Genomic DNA, 20,394 nt, shown 5'->3' on the forward strand with positions numbered 1-20,394 from the left:
GGAGGGGGGGTCTGTTTGTGTGTGCTGATGTTTATGCGTGTGATCCGTTGCACCGCTGCTGTTTGCAACGAAGCGTGTATCAGCATGGGGCTGGAAGAGGAGGGGTATGTGTCACTGTGTGTGTATGTGTGTATGTGTGTGTTTGTGTCTACACTGACTGACGTCACAGACGCCCACTCATTTCCATCTTGTCTGCGTGTGCGAAGAGAATAGATCCCCATCTGCATCCAGCTCTTCTCCCTGCACACTTCCTCTTGCCTTTGCTTTCTCCCCCCTCTTCTTCCTCACCTCCCGTCACTTTCTCTTCCACTCCTCCTTTCCCCTCCCTCTTTCCATTCACTTGCTCTTGTACATCCCACCCCCATAGAGCGCAGTCAGCTTAGCAGATAAACAAGGGAGTTGAACACAAACAATTAGAGACACCCAGCCAGCAGCAACATCCTCTCACAGTAGCATGTTGGAGAGCCTTGCCACCAAACATCTGCTCCCTTCAAACATCATTTAGGTCAGGTCAGGTGAGAGGCTACGGGTCCATTAACCAAAACATGTCTGTATGAATGACAACTGTTACGTGTGTGTGTGTGTGTACATTTTGTGCATATACATATTATGGTGTTGTTTTTGCTGCTATTACATGTGCAAGAGGGCGATGCTCTTTCCACAGCTCATCCACATGCAAACAGTGATATCTGTGATGATGAAAAGACATCATTTAAAGTCACTTCCTCAGAAAAGGTCATCCTTGTCCTTTACACCAACATTTCCTCCCTCCTTTACTGCACACTGATGTGCATGGAGAGGCATGAACACACACACACACACACACACATTCATTTGATTCGCCCCCACATGTGAGGATTTGACCAGAATTATGGGGACAGTGGACGTGAACGGAGGGGATGGGAAGCGAGGGAGGGGAGGAGAGGAGAAACGGTCTGGAAATGAATGATGACAGAACAGGATATGCACATGTTTTAAAAAGGGGGGAAAAAGGCTATTTTAGTCAACATATCAAAACATATCAAAGAATCAGAAAGGACAGTGGCGCGCTTTGTGGGCTTTGAGCGGGGTTGGAGGAAAACTCTTCAGTGATTACTCAGGCTAGACGGTGAAAACCGACAGAGGCAGAAGAGCAAGACAGGAAAGCTGGCAGATGGGGAGATGGACAGTTTGGCAGACAAATGGGGGGAAATGCTAAGAGAGAAGCAGGAATTATGTGTGTATATAAACATACATACATACATACGTGCATACACACACAATGAGATTAGAGTAATTAGCTGTTTGAGTACCATTGTATGTGTGCATGTGTGTGTGTGTGTGTGTGTGTGTGTGTGTGTGTGTGTGTGTGTGTGTTAGAGCGCCTCTGAATCTCAGTATCAAAGCAGTTAACGAGTCAGAGAGCTGATCACAGGAGACAGGATGAATGGATGGATCAATCAAAGTGCAGAAGCCGAGGAATATCAGAAGGACTGCACAGATGAAAGAAGCTGGGAAAGAAAGAGAAAAGACCACCGTGGTTGAGCAAAGAAACTTTGTGTCTGATCAATAATGTATTTCCTTTCACAGCCCCTCACATCACTGCTCATCAGCAGCCACCTGCACACAGAAAGGACACATGGTGCACAGACTGGGGCTGCTGTACTGAAGGATGCACTGTTACAGCTGAACCATTCGGTTAAATAAAGGTTAAACAGGAAAAAAACAGTGCATCAAACAGGATTAAAAAAATATGAAGCGATATGCAGGGGAGATGTGAATGAAAGAGGAGGAGATAAGGGATTTTGCAATGCCCAGAGGGATCTATTTTTAAACACAATGTTTGAAGTGCTGTGTCATTTGAAAGCTGTGTGCTATTCTTCAGTGATTGACTCCAAGGGAATATGCCTCCGGTAAATGAATTATACTTGAAATATAGCAGTACACAAAATGAAAGGTTAACAAAAGCACGACTGGGTGTCATGAGCGAAGCCGAGCCGTCTCACTGTTTGCAGCAGCAAAGCTAAGGCAAGAGTGACATCTAGTGGCGGAGCGTTGCAATAACGCTTCTACGCCACAAAATATCGACAAAATGGAGCCCGTGGCTCGGCCATGACAATGCAGGTCAGACGGTCTGTCACTGCTGGAGAAAATCTAGACTTAGCCGAAGCAAATATTAAAAGCAACATTATATAACATAGTATCCTCTCGAAATTGCAGGCAGTGATGCACAGCTGGGATTACACAGTAGGCCTGCAGCACTGAGATTTATCCAACTCCTATCAGGGATGCCTTTTTTCACAGAGGACTGCAGGTTGTTTTTAGCCACAAATTTAAGAAATGTTGCTTTGGATCATGTAGTTTATTTGTAATGGGTAGACATCTGTAGGTGGTGTGGAACTGACAATATAAGGAAGCATTTGGCACGCATGCACACATGGTCAGTCGGTCTCTCTCTTTCTGACTCTTTCTCTCTCTCTCTCTCTCTCTCTGTTCTCTCTGTTCTCTCTCTTTCTCACACACACACACACACACAAACACACACGCACTCAAACACACAGTTTGTGCAGCCGACACTAGAGGCAAGTGCACGCACACAAAGCACAGAGAAAGTAGTCCATTCAAACTCTGTTTGCACTTTTCACATACCTTCTTGGAAAGGCCGAACACACAAACACACAAACACACACAAGTGTTTTATATGTCGGTACTGAATATTGAGCGCACCTCAGCTATATTAAGCAATACAACACTAAAACCAGTGTTGTGGTGAATGTGGGTCATGGCACTCACACTTCACTCCTTGCAGTCTTTGTGTGTGTCTGCTAGTGTGTGTGTGTGTGTGTGTGTGTGTATACAGCCTAAAGGGGAACAAAGATTCTACCATGAAAAGATACAGCTCCCATGAGGCCTTGCACTGGCACTGCTTGCTCCATCAGTGTGTGTATTGGCCTCCATAGGACAGGCTAAACAATCTGAAGGCCTTGTCATCTTTCACACAAGACGCTACACACTAGTACTCTCCTCAGTCCTGTGATCCCCTCTCACATGACAAGAACATAAACATTAGTCTCCTTCAGAGGCCTTTATTTGGCCACCGAGCACACCATAATGATGTTTTCTTAAATATTGTAGCAGAAGAACACAAAATTGAAGCAGCAGGATAAAAGATGAAGAATGAAGGCACTAAATTCCCACCAGCTGTGGGAGTTGTGCCCTCTGGCTGACTGACCTTGAGCTGACCTAACATCTCCGGTAGAATACTGCAAACACTTTCACAACAAGAATGTGTCTGTGTGCATGTGTGTGCGTGTGCGTGTGTGTGTATGTATGTGTGTGAGAGAGAGACAGTCCATTTACACACCAGTGAATCCTGAGCTAACAAATGCAGGCCTGTGTTTTGAGGATCAATGAACTTCAAGTCAGGTACGACACGCACGGCAAATAACCAGCAGTGGACAGGCTCTGTTAGTTAGACTTGACACACTGAAGCAGCAGCCTCAGAGGAAATGTTAGGTAGATCGACCCTGAAAATATATTTCAAGTAGTCAAGGAGGTCACAGCTTATAGCGGCTGTGTGCCATGCCTATACCAGATGTACTGGCATGGATTTTCATGTTGTATCTCTTATATTGGCAAGAAATTTGAAACAAAACTGACTCCAACCATGGACTTGAGGCCTTACCCTTCCGTAAGTGATAAAAAGGTTTTTAACTGTAGGTTGTACCTGTGCCAATCTCCACGTGTAAGGACTGGCAATGATGCACATTAAGGATGTCTGGTTACATGTTTTATTACTCCTTGCATAATAGCAGCGTGGGCTCAACACTGAAAAGCTTTCAGATCTGGTTAATTATGAAGACAACACAAGTTGTCTATTAGGTGAGCATCAGCAGGGTAAAGGCTATAGCATGATTTAAGAGCTCAATTTGAAGATGCTTAAATGCTTTCTCTCACAAAATGTTTGCAAGAGTGAAAGCTCATGAGTTACTACAAAGGTCAAGTCATGGAAAGATCCACATTTACACAACAGTTTAAATTTTGGGGACAGAACTGTCTTAATATTAATATTATCTGGCAAGTTCAAAGCAACATGTTTTTTGATGCTTTTAATGCTATATCTTTGAAAATTCGCATCAACTTCGGTCACAAAGTATCTCTGCAAACAAGAGACTCGAGACATCAGTTTGAGGAAAATTCCCAGGACTTCTTTTTATTAAGAGAATTCCAGAACATAAGAGAGGGACCAGACACCTGCATTTGTCAGAGAAGGTTCCAAATTCAATCATTTAAAAAAACCGTAGTGTTTAGAAAAGCTGACATGACAGCGTGGATGGAGCAGGAGCTGTTTTACACGCAGGGTCGTCTAGGAGACAGGTCAGAGGCATCGCTGTTCCCGGAATGTTTCACATGTTCGTCTTCCTCTTTCTTATGGACAACACGCTTCAACACGCTTTTAAACACGATTCAATGAAAAAACAAGACCATGAGACAGAAGCAAGGGAACTCACTGCACATTTAGAGGTCTAAAAGAATCACCCATATACATGGTTGAACCGTTAATAAAACATGGATAGAGGTTGAACTGTAAGGGAAGGAAAAGTCTAATCTGTGGATTGGTGGGAGAGAGGGAAGATCAGGGAGGAGAAAAAACACAGGAATACACAACTCACAACATAGCCAATCCGGCAGGGACGCACTTTCTACACCAAACAAGCCTTCAACAATCATGAAATGCCATTTAAAAAAGATTTTAGTGTGTTCATCTTGCTTGCAGACACTTGATATGACCACTGCAAATCTGCAAGGCGCTCCATATTCAGCTTTGCTTTTTGTGCTAAAAATCTGTACGGATACTTATAAAATCATTGATAAAAATATTCCTCTGTTAACAATACGCCTTGGAGGGAAACCATGTGAGAGACTTGGGGGGGCTGGCTGGCTGGCTGGCTGGGGGGTCGGGGTTAGGGGCTGTAGTGGAGGAGGAAGCTTGGGCAGTGGTGCTACTCGGACTTGGCCTCCTCCTTGGCCTCCTCAGGAGCTGCCTCCACCTGCGAGACAAGAGCGACAGCAAAGTGTATCAAGTACTTTCAACTTTTACAACTTCTCATCCAGTGTTTATCCCTAACTAAGTGCCGTTCTTTGCTGTGCCCGAAAGGCTTACACACCTCGTTGGTCTTGGCCTCTCCGTTCTCAGAGTGGTTTTCCTCATTGGCCTCTGCCGCAGGACTCTTCTTCTTGTCCTCCTTCTTCTTGTCGTTCACTGCCTTTTCTTTCTGCGAGAGTCACAGAGCAGATCTGTTAGCGGGGCTCAGCGTTCAAACACTGCCTGTTGTTTCTGGCCGTGCCGAGACCGAAATTAAATATTAGTAGCAAACTAGTATCTCAATCTCTTACCTTTGCTGCCTTCTTAGGCTTTGGTTCTGGTTTGGGAAGGGGCGGTTTCTGTAAGTGGGAGGAACAAGGAGAGGGACATGGCAACAGCTGTTAAACAATATTTCACTGTGCACATTTAATGCCATTTTTACAGAAGTGACATGGAGTGCACGCCTTCTAATAATAATAAAAAAAAAAGTTTTGCTTTTTCAAGGCTGTTTGTTTCTGGCCTTTGAATATTAAAATGAGATTTCCTAAACGGGTTAACTTTGAAATTTGGACTGTATCAAAGCTGAAATGTTTTGAAACATTGCAGAACTTAACTAAGTACTCTAAACATCTTAATTGCCATTAATTTCTAACCGGTCCATATTAGAGGTGGACAAATTTGCCTGTTTTGACAATAACCAATTCAGCAGGTCTCTTATGACCGATTGTATACCAGATTTCAACAGGATGATGAGTAATTTTAGAAACTTTGTAGGATATGATATGTGACTATGAGGCAATTTTGTGAACTTTACCATTGTCTGGAGTTTTATTATTGTCTGGAGCTCTGGGGTTTTTAAAATACTAGACTAATTTTTATATTTAGCATGCAAACATAACCATATACAGTTTTTCATTGAAAGTAACCAAATTTAAGTGGGATTTTAAGAGAAAAAATAGTTTTATACCTGCTGTTGTTTGGTTAATTATTACCTTACTGTTTAGTTACATGCGTATAACTACTTTTTAGGTGTTTCCCACCTGTCATGTTAATTAAGTGCATATGTGAATGTAAATGGGCACTGATGAGTTTGTGGTCTTTGTGTTCTTACCGCTTGTAACCGAGCCGATCTCCTCTGGGGCTGAAAACAGAACAAAGACGATTATCACTGGGCTTTTATTTAGATCGGGACTGTATTCGCAACAAGGCACATGTAAATTCTACACAAAACTAGTTTCATCTCAAAAAGCCCTGCAATACCTCATGTGCTCATTAAAATTTCATTTTGTTAAATCTGTGAAAGTGTAATTTAATGTGCCCGCCTCTTACCTCCTCCCTCACTTCAATGTCAGTCCCCTATAGAAGAAAAAGGGAGAGAAAAGAAATAGAAAAGTTTAAGACAAAGTAAAACAAAAATGTGCAGTGCTAAGAGAGTTACTGGCCTTTTTAGTAACAATAAACAGTTACTAAATACTTCAGGCACATATTATGAGTAAGCACGAAGCGGTTAAGAAAACTTTTTAGTTTCATATGAAAAGACTATTTTTTTTCCAATATACATCATTTTAAGGGATTATAACCCAGAAATTTGGGGTTAATGCATTATTTCACATATAAGCTGTGAGAGCACAACCATGTGGCCTTGTGAGCCCCTGTTTTCAGGGCCCGGGCCTTGTTCCTCTCTTTTACTCCCCCATCTCTTTCTCTCATTCAATGCATTGAGCTCAGATTTGAAAGCTGGCGCGGGAGGTTTTCAGAGGGGGGAGGGACCACCTTAGACTCTACGGCGCCACCAGGCGGCAGAGCCACGCCATCGCAGCCATTTGGGACTACGAACAAAGAGGGAAAATATATAATTTTATCGAAATGCGACGGCAAATGTTTGTTTTTGCGGTCAAAATGCAAAGTAAAGGCACTAAAGCATTTTCTAGTGTCACTTTTATGCGGTTTAAAGGCCGACTGGCGATAAGTGAAGCGTTTGTTCTCGGTAGGTCGGCGAGGAAGGTGGACAAGAGCTGCAAAGCATGGCTGCTGCTTGTGCTTTAACTGCATGGAGACCGAAAGAGACTTCTGACTCCCCAAAGGACAGCGGCTGTTAGGAGAAAACACAATTTATAGCGTGTGCCCTCGCAGGAAAATATTCATTCCAACACATAAAAAATATATATTATAGCCAGAAAATGGGCAAAAATTATCAGCGACGTAGAAACGTTATAAATCGGGTTATAATTAAGTAATGTCTCAGAGGGATGTCTTCACAATCATTTGCATTGCATTAATAGCTGATATTCCAATCAAACAATTTTAATTATTTTCAGAATACATACCTTTCTCTTGGGCATGTTGATCTCTTGGAGATTTTCTTACAAATACAACTAAAAACTGTTTTTCTGAGTGGGTTCAGTGCATGTGAAGACGAGTGTCTCCCTTATGCTCGGCAGTGTAGTAAACACACAGGAACAGAGAGGCGAGTGGTTGAATGGGGGGAGGGGTGCGGCTAAAGGCATGATTGATACGGTCCGAGCCAATCAGGTGACGCCATTCGGGGCTGCAGAACACTTGGAATTTTGGAGCCGGTGATGTTCTGGGGTCTGCGCGAATGGCTTCTTGCAGATAGATGGGAGGAAGCCTGTAAGAATGAAAGGATTGCATTCGAGGACATACTGCCTAGATACAAGTGTGTTCAGTTATTCTAAGAGGCCGTTGGCTTGTTTGACTGTACCGTTATACCAAACCCGACGTCACACAACACGCTCAGTGAATTGCATGCATCCTCCACTGTGCAGGCTTGTGTTAAACGAGGACTTAACATCTGCAGCACCGAGCAAGGGGGGAAAATTCACGATAAATGTCGAGTCCAATATGGCGCCCACTCCTCTCCCGACAGATTTTTTTTTTGTTTGTCAGTCGGCTTTCCTAAATTCATTTGAAGAAAAGGCTTGCGTAGTCTGCCCCAGACGCCTGTAGGTGGCCACAAAGCCCATGTAATGAAATGTGGCTGCTCAGGCGGCGCTTCCACTTCCAGAAGCAGTGCTGTTACACAAAAGCGCGCACAACTATTGACAATCACAGCAGGTCTCTTTCTCTTCTTGTCTAGCCACCATCATGCAAACATACCGGCATTCGCTGTAATGACTGGGGACAGAGCAGATCTTCAACTTTAAGGTGTATGGCCAGTCGACCTAGATATTGGCCTCATAATAGATCACCATTCATGCAGACAATGGGTCGATGGTGAAACATTTAGACAATATAAGTCTGTTCTGCTGCCACCAGGGTAGGCCTATCGCTCCCCTGTGCGTGCGTGCGTATGTGCGTGCACGCGTGCGCGCAACAGAGAGAGAGAGAGAGAGTGAGAGAAAACGAGAGAGAGAGAGGGGAGAGAAGGCGGGGAGGGAGTAGAGGCGGAGGAGGAATGCAAGCTCCATCCAGTGTTGAGACCAGGAACATTTGCGCAGACAGTCTGCGCTGCCCACAACAGACAGGATTTAGTCGGGAAGTTTTTTTTTGGTTGTTGCCCCATTGCCGAACAATCGCCTGCAAAGTGTCTGCAAGGAGCAGGGCATTTACATTTCACTGGACCGCCGTCAACATCAGGGATTTAACATGGTGATCAAAGTGTACATAGCATCGTCCTCTGGCTCCACTTCGGTAAGGGGGAAAAAGAAGGAAAAAAAGATGCTCTCTCAGCATGATTTTTGCATGGTTTGCTTGGCTTTAACCGATTTCTTCCACAGCACCAGCCGTTTGTTAAGCAAGCGAGACATGAAAGCAAGCGGAAGTTTGATTTAACTCACCAACTGATGTGCATCAGACTGTCATCAATCATGTTTTATCCGGAGGGGTCTGACTCATCAATAAGCTTACGGCTTCAACTGACCTCTTCAAGTCTTTGGACACAGGTGGAATTTCTCTCTCCCTCTCTTTCCTCCCTCCACTTCTCTCTCTACTCTCAAAGTTTGTATCATAAGCTGTCAGAGAACGAGAGCGAGAGGGAGAGACAGGAACTCTAGCAGAGGAAGTTCACGTCTGTAGTGCGTTTCTGTTACTCGGGCACTCTAAATAAGGGAAGTATAGTGCGAGCTGTCTCAGCTGTGGTTTGTCACTGCATTTCCTGGCATGCTAGTGTTTCTCACCCAAACCCTGTCTGCATAACTGGCAGGGCACAGAGTGCACCCAACCACCAAATGTACACTAAAAACCTCTGCTCTGTCACCTGATGGCCCTGCACTCACTGCCACAGGGGGACAGGGTGGTTAACAAGTTTATATGTTTGTTAAGAGGGGTGGATTGTAAACTGTTGACTTGCTCTTGGGAGTCGAGAGGTTTGCAGGAGAGTGTATGTGCCCTCTTGTGTGCTCCCTCCACCCTCCTGCAGCCAAAAAGACCTTGAGATTCAGAGTCGCTGTTCCACCCAGAGTACAGAGGAATGATGGTGATGCAATTCTCCAGGGCCCTCAGATATGCAGCTGCAGCCTAGGAGCACTTCTGCCCTGGTTCAAGCTTGTTGAAAGTCTGGATCAATACTGATCTATGCTAACTTTCCTTCAGCGGAAGTCCACTGAAAGGCTGTAACTCTGCCCATACTATGTTATACTTGTTATAAAATATGTTTTTTTGTGGTTACAGTTGTTGCAAGTTTGTTTTCATAATGGATTTGACATATTACTAGCATCTAACTAGTGCTTTTTGACTTTGACAAAACAGAGCACTGAAATCCATTAACTCTGTTCCTGTGGTCACAGTAGAGAAACCGTGGTGAAGCACAGTAACTTGTCATAGATATTACCCTCTCTCAGTTTTCAGGCCAGTTCACAAGGAAGAGGACTATGTGACGTGATCAAACAGGGACTCTTTTCAGCCGAGTAGAGCTGAATAACTTTATTGCTCATCTAATGGCACTGGAATTTACAAAAGCTCAACAATAGTCTTGCAGGAGCGTTCTGTTTTCGTCAAAGTGGTCAGAGTTAAGAGCCAGCCATGCAGCACCATCGCAGCACTGAGGCTTGTCCGGTGAGAGTGCATTACCTCTCATTGATTTGTCTTTAGCAGGGTGAATGCGTCTGTCTGCCAGAACTCTGCACTGTGCACTCACATAGATATGTGCATGAGTGTGTGCATGCTCATACACACAAACACACACACACACACACACCTACACACAAAGAGACAGACACTTGCACACTCACACTCGCATAATTTTTCTGCGTCAGTTGGCAAATGGACAGCAGCATTACTCCAGTGACTAAACTGAAGTGTTACTTTTCCTCATCCACAATATGTCTGGGGGAGGGTGGATTAATCTGATAGGCTATCACATCAGAAAATGATTGTTACAGAGTCAGTATGACTTACTCTGTGTTCATGATTACTTTATACAACATATCACTTATTTTGAAAATGTGTATCCATGGAATGAGAACTTTCTAGTCTCATGGAATACATTTGTCCTCAGGGAAGCAACGACTCAAAAAAAAATTGCATCATAAAACCCAGCAAAGCTTGCAGTTTGATCGCTGCGGTGGCTATAAAACATTGTGATCACATTCCAGTTCCCAGGTCAGCTATGTCCTCCTCTAATGTAATCACTCTGGCCCAGCTAAGGATGCAAACTGAGCCTGTCATTTGAAGAAAAGGGAAAGAGGGTGAAGTATTAAAGAATAGACAACAACAGCAGAAGTAGCCTACCGTATTTCTCCACTGAGGAAACGATTGCAGGTCAGTGACAGAGAGAGCTGAAACTTAGCCAGAGGAGTGTATGAGATTCAACACAGGGCAAGCCACAACAGTCAGCACTACTCAGACAGCTGTATTTTGTAAAGACCGAAAGTTATGTGACCACAATCCTCAGGGAACCGCTTTTAGAACATCTAAATGGCTTTTGGTGCCTATTGGCGCAATGTAGAATCTGATACATGTTACATCAAAAAGTTACCAAAAGTGGTTAAATATTGTGTCCAAAAAGAGTTCAAGATCTAAGGAGAAAGATGCTAAATTGTTTTTTAATGTAATCCCAAGCTGATGCACAATAGATGTGTTAAAATGTGAAAAGGCTGCGTTAGACAGATTGAAATAGGGCTGGGCGATAGATCAATTAAATCAATTAATTTGGATTTATGTCGCTGAATCATAAAATTACGTTATAAAAGCAGCTTAGCACTCTGCCAAGCAAGCCAAACAATTCCCTTGTCAAGACAGAACATGCATGCCCAGAAATGCATGATTCACCATGATCATGCCTGCTACAATTCCCATCAGTTTGTTTTTGGGGTTCATGAAAAATGAGAAAAATCTAGATTAAAATCCTAAACTGAAAAATTTGAGGAAAAAAAAATTGAGATTTCACCCAACTCTAGATTGACTTATGATTGTACAGAATATTTACGATGACTTGTGTCAGCATGCATAATGTGCCTCAGCATTTCCAAACTCCATGTATGGTGAATAGATAAATAGATAAGATTTCCTTATTGCATACATCTTCTGCCTACAAGGTGGCCTAGTGTACTTGTACTTCAGAGTGAACGCCCTGTAACTAGAGAGCAACAGGTTTGATCTCTGGCACCGTCAGAGTGGCTTCTTCAGTGTTTATGTGACTTCATGTGTTTTTGAGTAACACTGACAAAACCTTATGGGTTAAATGTTTCCATTGACTTCTGACCCCTGACTTGGCCTTTGTTGTGGGTGGTATCACTGCACACTGACTGACAGCTGATATTGTCATATTTCCTGTCCAGTAATGTGATGCAATGCGCTTGTGTCACCTGGAGAAATGCTGTTATGACTCAGTATGAATTTGCTGGACTTCTAGTGTTACAGGCAATGGTGCGTTGAAGAGTAGGGCATACTTTACCCATAACCCTGTCTATCCTAAAATCCAGCTAAGGCCTAAACAAGTCAACCCCAAGACTGCAGGCAGTGATGCAGCAGCACTAGAGCTCTCACAAACCACTGAAGAATACTGTCTTTGTAATATGTGGATGTGTCTGTGAGAGAATCAAGCCATGCATTCCCGTTTCACCTCGGTCTTAGGTTACTCTCAGGCAAAGTATTCATTTGAATACATTAAAAGAAAACAGGATTTATCTTTCAGATGCACACACATGAACACAGTATAGAGTATATCATGGCTCTACCTGCAGAGCATCAGTGATGTCATAGAAGGCCAAAGTGAAACAAAGTATCTCTGTGCCAAAGAGCCAAAGTCCCTCACTCAATTCGCAGCACACATGACTCATTTACTGCTTCATTTCCATTTCTGAACCACAACCATGCTATCAAACACTCCTCTTATTGCCACAATACTCTCACTAGAGCTCGGCAGTAAGTGGAGATGTGTTGCTGTGTGTGTTTCTGTCTGTGTGCATGTGTGCATTTGTGTATGTGGGGGTTTCTCTCCAAGCATTCTGCTCTTTGTTCAGAGTCTCAATGATTTATCACTCTTCCAGTGTGGGTTTTAGGTTAGGAGTTTAGTTTTGGCTCGAGTTGGATGACTGTTGCCGTTCCTCTGCTGGGAGAGGGATAACGCAGACAGTGAGTCAGTCACTGTGTGACAGGTCAGTTTTGGCCTCTTGCCTTTGTACACTCACCTTTAGGTAGCAGTGACGGGAGTCTAGCCAGGGCTGCAGTGTAAGGCTGTTTTGTAATGATGTTGTAATGCTGACTGAGCTAAGGGATTGGGTGGAGGGTACTGTTACTGCTAATACTGCTGCTATGCCACTGTAAAGCTTGTAGCTGTCAACACATATCAGACTTGATCTAATCAATCCAAACCTTTGTCCCTTATAAACAAAGGGGTGTTGTTGATTCACTTTCAGTTGCATCAGTCCAGGAAGTGAATTGTCTCCTTTTATAAAATGGAAATCTTCAGCCAAAGATCCAGTGAATAAAGAATAAATGAAAAATGGAGTTTTTTTCTCAATGTAAACTGCCAATTAAATGTATATTTTCAACTGAATTAATTGAAAAGTAAATAACCCTATCCCTGCGCAGACATAATTGATCGCGTCAGTCTCCACAGTATTGATCGGAGCCTGTTTTGCCAATACAATGCCCCTCATCAATAGCTGCTATTGTCTGACAGTCTTTACTGCCTGAGTCTGAGCCTGACCTTTATTCAGTGTTGATTAGGTTTGGATCAGATCTCGTGGCTAGTCACTACATACCTCAGGTGGTGATGTAGCATGCAGAAACAGAGGTTGTAAAGCCCTTGTGCACATCAGTGTTTTTTTTCTCGTGCTAGTTAGTGACAAAAGAAATATCCATTAAAGGTACTCTACTGCAAGCTGAGAGGTGTCTGATCCTCTCTGTGACTATCTCTTCATACATGTAGCAGTAATAAATACATTAGAGCAAGCCACTGTTGCTCCCAAGGGACATTAAAAAGGTCTTATATATTTTAGCTTTCAGAGGAATACCTGTTGTAATCATTGCTGATTCTGCTGTCTTATGTGTACTGGAGAAACAAAATCATTCAGTGGTGGATATTGTTCTCCCATGGGTATTGTTATCCGGTGTTATGGAAGTGTCAGGTCATTTCTGATAAGAACCGCCAGCAATAAATATCAGATCTGGGTCAAATAGTATTTGCAAGTGATTCTCAGTTTGTTTCAAGCCGCTGGAGTGCCAGATGGGGTGGATGGGGTCAGTGTGTGTTCCAGAATATATACAACTGAGGAAAATATTCATGTGTCAGTTAAGTATACTTTTATGTGTCTAACAACTTACTTAGTATGAATTTAATTGTCCCGATTTAGTAAAACCCATTACTCCAGACAGTTTAAAAGAAGTGCAGTGAATTACTGTCTAATAACTGCAGGTGTCTCCTGCCTGTGCATTAAGTTTGCTTCAGTGTCAGTATAGATATGACTGCACCTAGGTAACCCATATTTGTATGAATATGAGTCACTGTGACAAAGCAAAGGTAGATAATTCAGGTCAGTAGGCTTTGGCCAGTTCAGTAGGCTTTCATAAACACAAGGTTTGTAGAACCTTCTGCAGAGCAGCAGGTAAATCCTCAAATTAAATTAAAATATGAAAGTAACCTATAGTAGATACAGGGTTTTTACTAAACCGTATGTTGACAGTATGACAATATGTTGCCAAAGAACAATAAATAATACAATATAAGATAATGAACAAAGTTAACTAGGGTAATTTAAATGATTGACAATTTATCATATACCAGTTTAGTTTAAAGGAAGCATTACAGTAGCATAGGAATTAAAACCAAGACTTCAGAAGCAGACGGTGTAAAACATACTATAGTGTATGTTTATTTTGTTTTATTTTATGCTATTATTATATTATATATTTTTTCTTGTTTATACGTCTACTATACTTTGTTTTTTCTTGTGTTATGACAAGAGGTGTCGTATTTAGCTGTTAGTACTACGCATTCTTTCTCTTCCCTGAGAATGAAGGACATTTTTTCCTCCTGTTTGTCAGGCTTTAGAATTCAGGCTGAAGTTTTTGGCGATGGAACTGTCCCAAATACTTTGTAGTAAACGATATTAGCACTCAGAGTTTTTTTTTTTTTTCTTTGTACCTGGAGAATATGTAGAATTCTGTATGTGGGTTTTCAGTTGGTTTCAATTTTCAATTCAGGTTTCAATTTCAGTTTTTTGTCCCATTTTGCCGATTCATTTAATATGAGGGACCCTCACAGCTTGCAGCCACACACTGGCCTAAACGTTTAGAGCCATGTCCTAATTGGAATCCGTCTTTGAACTGAAAGTTTCATGGCATATTAAGTCCTTTTTGCTCTCTGTTTGAGTTTCTTCAAGAGCATAAGTTTCCTGTTGAATTGATTTGTAACCCAAGGTGAGCACAGCCATATTTTTGTTCTACATTGCCTCTGCGTGTTTAAACCGTTGAGTCATTTCTCTGCAATTCTGACCTTCTTTGGAAGACAAATGTTCTTGATACTTTGATAGTTATGACTTGACGTATGAAAATCAAAACTATGAAGTTGATGAATGCAAGTCCTTCCTGTTCATTTGCTGGAGGCCGGACTGTGGCCCAGCACAAGGTCTGTTACTCATCGGCCTCTCTCGCTCACAGTATTTTTCTGTCTCCAAGCTGAAGACTGAAGAGTCTCAAAATTTCCCAGCATTCCAGAGAGATAGACAGGCTGATAGTGGGAGAATAAACCCTTAGAAGAAGAGGAAGGATGGCTGTTTATCACCACACCCAAAAACAAGAGAAAGTGAAAAGGATGTTTCCATCCACACTGAAGTCTGAAGGACCTCCATTCCAGACACCGGAGAGCAGTGCAAAGAGCCAAAGGGGCAGAGGAAGGGAAGGGATACTCTTGGTGCAATTAGAGTTCGGGGCAGATGGCACCTGGCCAGTTTCCCCTGCAAATTAATTTTGCTTGGCAAGAGTACAATACAGGCTTGTTGAGAGACTGGCTGGAGAGCACTGATGTGAAAGAGACAACAGGAGAGGAGAGCAGCCTAAGCTGGCTTGCTTTTGACTGACTGTAATGTGTGCAGTGTAGGAATTCAGGCTTATTGTGTTGTCATTGTGGATAACGGTGTCAGCGTAATGTCTGAAATGTAAAGCAAAGGTAAGTCAAACAAAAGAAAAATCACAGACAGGGGGGATGAAGAGAGTGAGAGTGAAGAAGAGGGCACAGGAGGACAGGAGCAGCAGGCTGGGCAGATTCTTCCATTAGAAAAAGTTTGTGTGTGTGTGTGTGTGTGTGTGTGTGTGTGTGTGTGCATGTTGAGAGAGAGAGAGAGTATGAAAGTGAATTGGAGTTCATGGCGTTCCACATGGCTGCTTTGTCCCACGCTGGCTTGCAAAGCAGGTGGGGAGAGCTGGCTTAGGACTTTGGCCCTGGAAGTACAACTGTCATTTAATGATTCAAACTGTAGGGCCGTTAATCTACCACATACCCATGCTTCAGTTTTTACTCAACAGATGGCTGTTAAATAATCCACCTGTGTGTCTGCAACACACCATAAAGCTGGGTGGAGTCCTGTCTGCCTCACATGGAAGCGGCTGAAAAAGACACACAGATAGACACTATACACATTAGAGCACTATTGTTAATTTACTGTCTTAAAAAGGGACATCTTAGTATTCATTTTAGTTATGGGTCCATGTATGTGTGTGTGTGTTCGTGTGTGTGTGTGCAGAGCCAAGGTTGGATCTGTGTCTCCTTGTAGCAGGCCTTATTTGGCATGTGTTTGACCAGTTACCTCCTCTCAAGTCCCAGAGGAGCGCTTGTTTCCGTCTGGCCTTGTAGGGCCATCCTCCTCCTTATGCACACCCACTGAGGCCCCATTGGACCACGATTTCATACACTAAGTCAGATTCTTCCTCCGACACACTCACACACACTCGCACGTACAGATGAACACACATCTCCTGGATCTATCCTGGTCAAGCCACACTGTAGCTTACTGTCTCTGTCCGGCAGTGTGAACTTTGCTTTGATGTTATTTGGAGTATTTGGTGACACAACATCCAAACAATACAAACATGATAACACATGCAGAATTGGGTGGCATCCCATGGAGTATCAGGGTGTAGTCCTTGATACACTGTGTGGTTTTGTTGGAGTTGGAGAACTAGTTATCTGTGCTTTTAGATGAAAAGCCGGTTGTTTTGCACTGCAGCAGGTTTTAACATGTCAAAGGTTTCACAAATGACTGAAGAAGAGACACAGTATTAAATCTGATGTAACAACAGGCTTTTGTGGGACAGGAGTGTCTGTCACAAATAATCAAATCTGCATGAAAAATCTTGCAGAGGGAGGAAATCAGCAAGTCCTTAGAATGGGCTTCCACAGTGATCTTCATTTAACACATAATACTCAGTGTATAATCCTCAAATAATACATACTAAATGCTACTCTAACACTCATAATGCTCAGTTTCACATTTTGATGTGTCTTTGTCAAAGGTTACATAGTATGAGATTGCACCCACTTTTACTCGTCTTCCTGTTAGTTTTGGCAGACCTGACAGTGTTTGTCCATCCAAGGGAGAGAAGAAAAGTGGGTGCAAATTCAAAATACACAAGCTGTGTGCAAAAACAGAAGGGAAAGAGCACTGCTTAGGTTCCCAGATGTGGAATGTGCAGATGCACTTTGGATATAGTTGAGATGTGACAATGCACAGTAAGATAGTAAGACAGAGCTGAAAGTACCGCCAAGAAAAAAAGTGTGCAATTCTGACAAAGATACCGTGACAAAAGGTATCAGTATAAAAAAATAAAAGTGAGCATAAGGCCTAGGTGTAGGTGCATTCCTCCTGAATTTTTTTTTGTATAGATGTAACATTAAATCTGCTTCTTCTTACTTAGCCTTGCCCATGTTCACCTTTGTCTCCAGCTACTTTTCCATCTGTTCATTCAGTTGTCAACATGGTATCTTAGTAACTGGTCAGCCAGCGGTGCCTGTTGTCAAGTCTCTCACAGGAGAGAAGGAGCAACCTCATTTTTACAGCAGAGTGATGGCAGTATGGTGGACTAAAGCCTTATGTTGGCTCATAGTGCTGAAGATAACGCACTCAAAGGGTTGCATCCGTTTGGCCTGATAAGTTTTACAAACGGACAACTTCTCTCTTCTCCCCCCTGCAGATTAAGAAGCAGCAGCAGGATGTGATGGGCTTCCTGGCAGCCAATAAGATCGAGTTTGAGGAGTGTGACATCGCAGCCAATGAGGAGAACAGGAAGTGGATGAGGGAAAATGTTCCAGAGGAGTCGAGGCCAACCACTGGGAACCCTCTCCCCCCGCAGATCTTTAACGAAAGCAAATATTGCGGGGTGAGAGGGCTGCAAAGACACACACACACACACACACACACACTACTCTAAGACCTCAGAGTCACCATCATGTATGCTACCCCTCTGTCGTAGGATGGCGAGCACTAGATTACAGCCATTAGACGAGCACAGGGCCTTTAGCCTCGGTGCAGTGAGGCATCATGTAATGCAGCTAATGGATGGCTGGAAGTAAAGTTGGTAATGGAGGATGTGCCGTATTGAATGTCACAGACAAAGAATAGAGCATTCCCCTGGATCCTTGCAGCTGTAGGGCCCTATTGAAAAATTTGTTTGTTTGGCTGTGTGTGTGTGCATGTGTGCATGTGTGTGTATGAGTGGGGAGACACAAAGAGCGAACAAAGGAATGAGAATGACAGAACAAAACAAGAAAAGTCACACACAACCAAACAGGGAATGAGTGAATGCTCAGCCTATTTACTCGGGGATACCTTCTCAGAGACAATCCCCGACTATCAGATTTACTTTTGACTTTCTGTGAGGCTGCCGACCTCGAACAAATGACGACAGCTTTCTCACGTAGACCTTGCGAGGGATGTCTCAGCGGGGGTGTTCGCTGCTCAGATTGTTGCCCCGCGGGCACCGATCCAAAGTCTGCTTCGCATTATCATTCTTTAGAGGCAGTCAACTCAGATTTAAGTAAGGTGATCCTCGATCGATCCGAGCTGGACGCTGCAGCGCACTCCTCTAAAGTTCTTCGTCTTCCTCTCTCGCAGAACTATGAAGCCTTCTTCGATGCCAGAGAGGACAATGCTGTGTATGCATTTCTGGGTCTGACTGCTCCCCCAGGCTCTAAGGTGATCTTCTTAACCCAAAACAAACACCACACACACACACAGACACACACACACACAGAGAGAGGTGGGGGGGGGCTATCACAGTCCTTTCATTGCACCGCATTCCTAGAGCTTAACACCGCTTTGATGGAATGCTGTCTTACATATCTATATATTTATTATCACAGTATTATATCCACATATTACATAACACATCTGCTCCTGATATCCTTACACCCAAACAGATTTCCTCCTCTTCCTCCCATCTCTCTCCTGCAACCTGGCGCCTCCCCTCTTTCACAAGAGGAACTGCCGAGAGGTGTGCCAGTTACCATAGAAACAGAGGGGTTTTCCTCTGTCCTGTTGTAGTAGATACATATAAAGCAATATCCTCCATTTTAATATAACACTCCCCCTCTTTTTCCTCCCTCTCCTCCCTTGTGATGCACTCTCTCTTCACCTGTCTGTGTGTCTGGGTGTTTCTCTCACCTCTCTTTCTCTCCCTCTCTCTCTCTTTTACTCCAGGAGGCCGAGGCTCTAGCCAAGAGGGAAAAATTGTAGCTTTGCACCATTTCCACCTGAGACCTCAGGCCTAAACGTAGACCCAGACCTGGACCCAGACTCAGACAGACCTGGAATAGATCCAGAAAAAAAAGCAAATAAAAAAGCAACTTATGGATATGTGGGTGGTTTATAACTTCTTTCATTTTTCTTTTTTTTTTTTTTTTATTATTAATCTGTATTCAGCTGTGCCTTGTCAGCTGTAGTGAGAAGAGGTGCTAAAGAGCAGAGCATGATGGGTACCCGGAACAGTTCTGCTTCTTGCCATTAACCTCAGCCCACTAAACCTATTGGCCTAATGACATGTCAATCATCTATCAGCATGAATGTGAACATATTGGCAAGACATCCTGTGTAGTTTCCTGATTGAGGACACACTATCAGATGCAGCAAACTGTATACACTGTCATAAATGTGACATAAATTGACCATAAATTGGCCCACCATACATCAATATCATCTATGTAGGCACAGAGTTTTAAAAAGTGTTCTCTATTTTGGACAAAAAATGGTTTACCTTATCTCAATGCAACAGGTTTAATCAACATATTGTTAAGTAATTTGTATCTGCTGAATCCTGGAAACTTTTCAACAAATGTTGATTGGATAGTTGTGCTCAAATCATACCGGTCATGTCAAAGCCAAAAATGCAGCACCTTCTGGAGGAGTTACATCTTAAAAGTCCCATTCTCTATGTTTTTATTTACTTTATATTGTCTTAATGCTGTTTTAAAAGCAAACTGTTTTCTATGAGATGATATTTGTTTAAAAATTATAATACATGCCAAAATATTTGTGTCTGTAAAGATCGAGGGATGTGAGGTGGATTGTTTTTGCTTTTGTTTTGAGGAAGTGAGATAGCTGCTTTGTTTTGCTGTAAGCATTCTGTTTCACATTGGTTTGGTACTATAAGCAATTCCAATCTTAGATTACTTCATATCTTCTCTGGACAAAATAAAAGTACAAATAAAACTGCAAACCTGACTCTCAGTACTTTCCCTGTCCTCACAGAGTAGTCATGCATGAAACAATAAACTTACAGTAACGATACAGTAACACAAATTTGAAATAAATTCTGCCTTCGAGTAATGTTTTATTTTATGTACAATAAAAGATTTTAAGTTTGCAGAATCTGACTCATTTTTCATTGGACATAGTTGGCCTAATTATGTGTTTGAAGCTGCATATAGATTGATG

General features: G+C 42.8%; 2 protein-coding genes across 2 annotated transcripts; one reads left to right on the forward strand and one right to left on the reverse strand.

Moving 5' to 3' along the window:
* Positions 1-4,165: 4,165 nt before the first annotated feature.
* On the reverse strand, positions 4,166-7,758 carry LOC115366489 (non-histone chromosomal protein HMG-14A-like). The gene is made up of 6 exons (XM_030061968.1): positions 7,393-7,758; positions 6,395-6,421; positions 6,177-6,206; positions 5,377-5,424; positions 5,148-5,255; positions 4,166-5,030 (listed from the first exon to the last, which is right to left on the reverse strand). The coding sequence occupies exons 1-6, from the start codon at positions 7,405-7,407 to the stop codon at positions 4,983-4,985; spliced, it is 276 nt and encodes a 91-aa protein (XP_029917828.1). The 5' UTR covers positions 7,408-7,758; the 3' UTR covers positions 4,166-4,982.
* Positions 7,759-8,439: 681 nt separating this feature from the next.
* Positions 8,440-20,176, forward strand: sh3bgrl (SH3 domain binding glutamate-rich protein like). The gene is made up of 4 exons (XM_030061967.1): positions 8,440-8,716; positions 17,657-17,842; positions 18,577-18,657; positions 19,162-20,176. Exons 1-4 carry the CDS (start codon positions 8,672-8,674, stop codon positions 19,195-19,197), a joined length of 348 nt encoding a protein of 115 aa, XP_029917827.1. The 5' UTR covers positions 8,440-8,671; the 3' UTR covers positions 19,198-20,176.
* The last annotated feature ends 218 nt before the right edge of the window (positions 20,177-20,394 follow it).

Source organism: Myripristis murdjan, chromosome 10 (assembly GCF_902150065.1).
Source record: "Myripristis murdjan chromosome 10, fMyrMur1.1, whole genome shotgun sequence".
NCBI classification, from domain to species: Eukaryota; Metazoa; Chordata; class Actinopteri; order Holocentriformes; family Holocentridae; genus Myripristis; species Myripristis murdjan.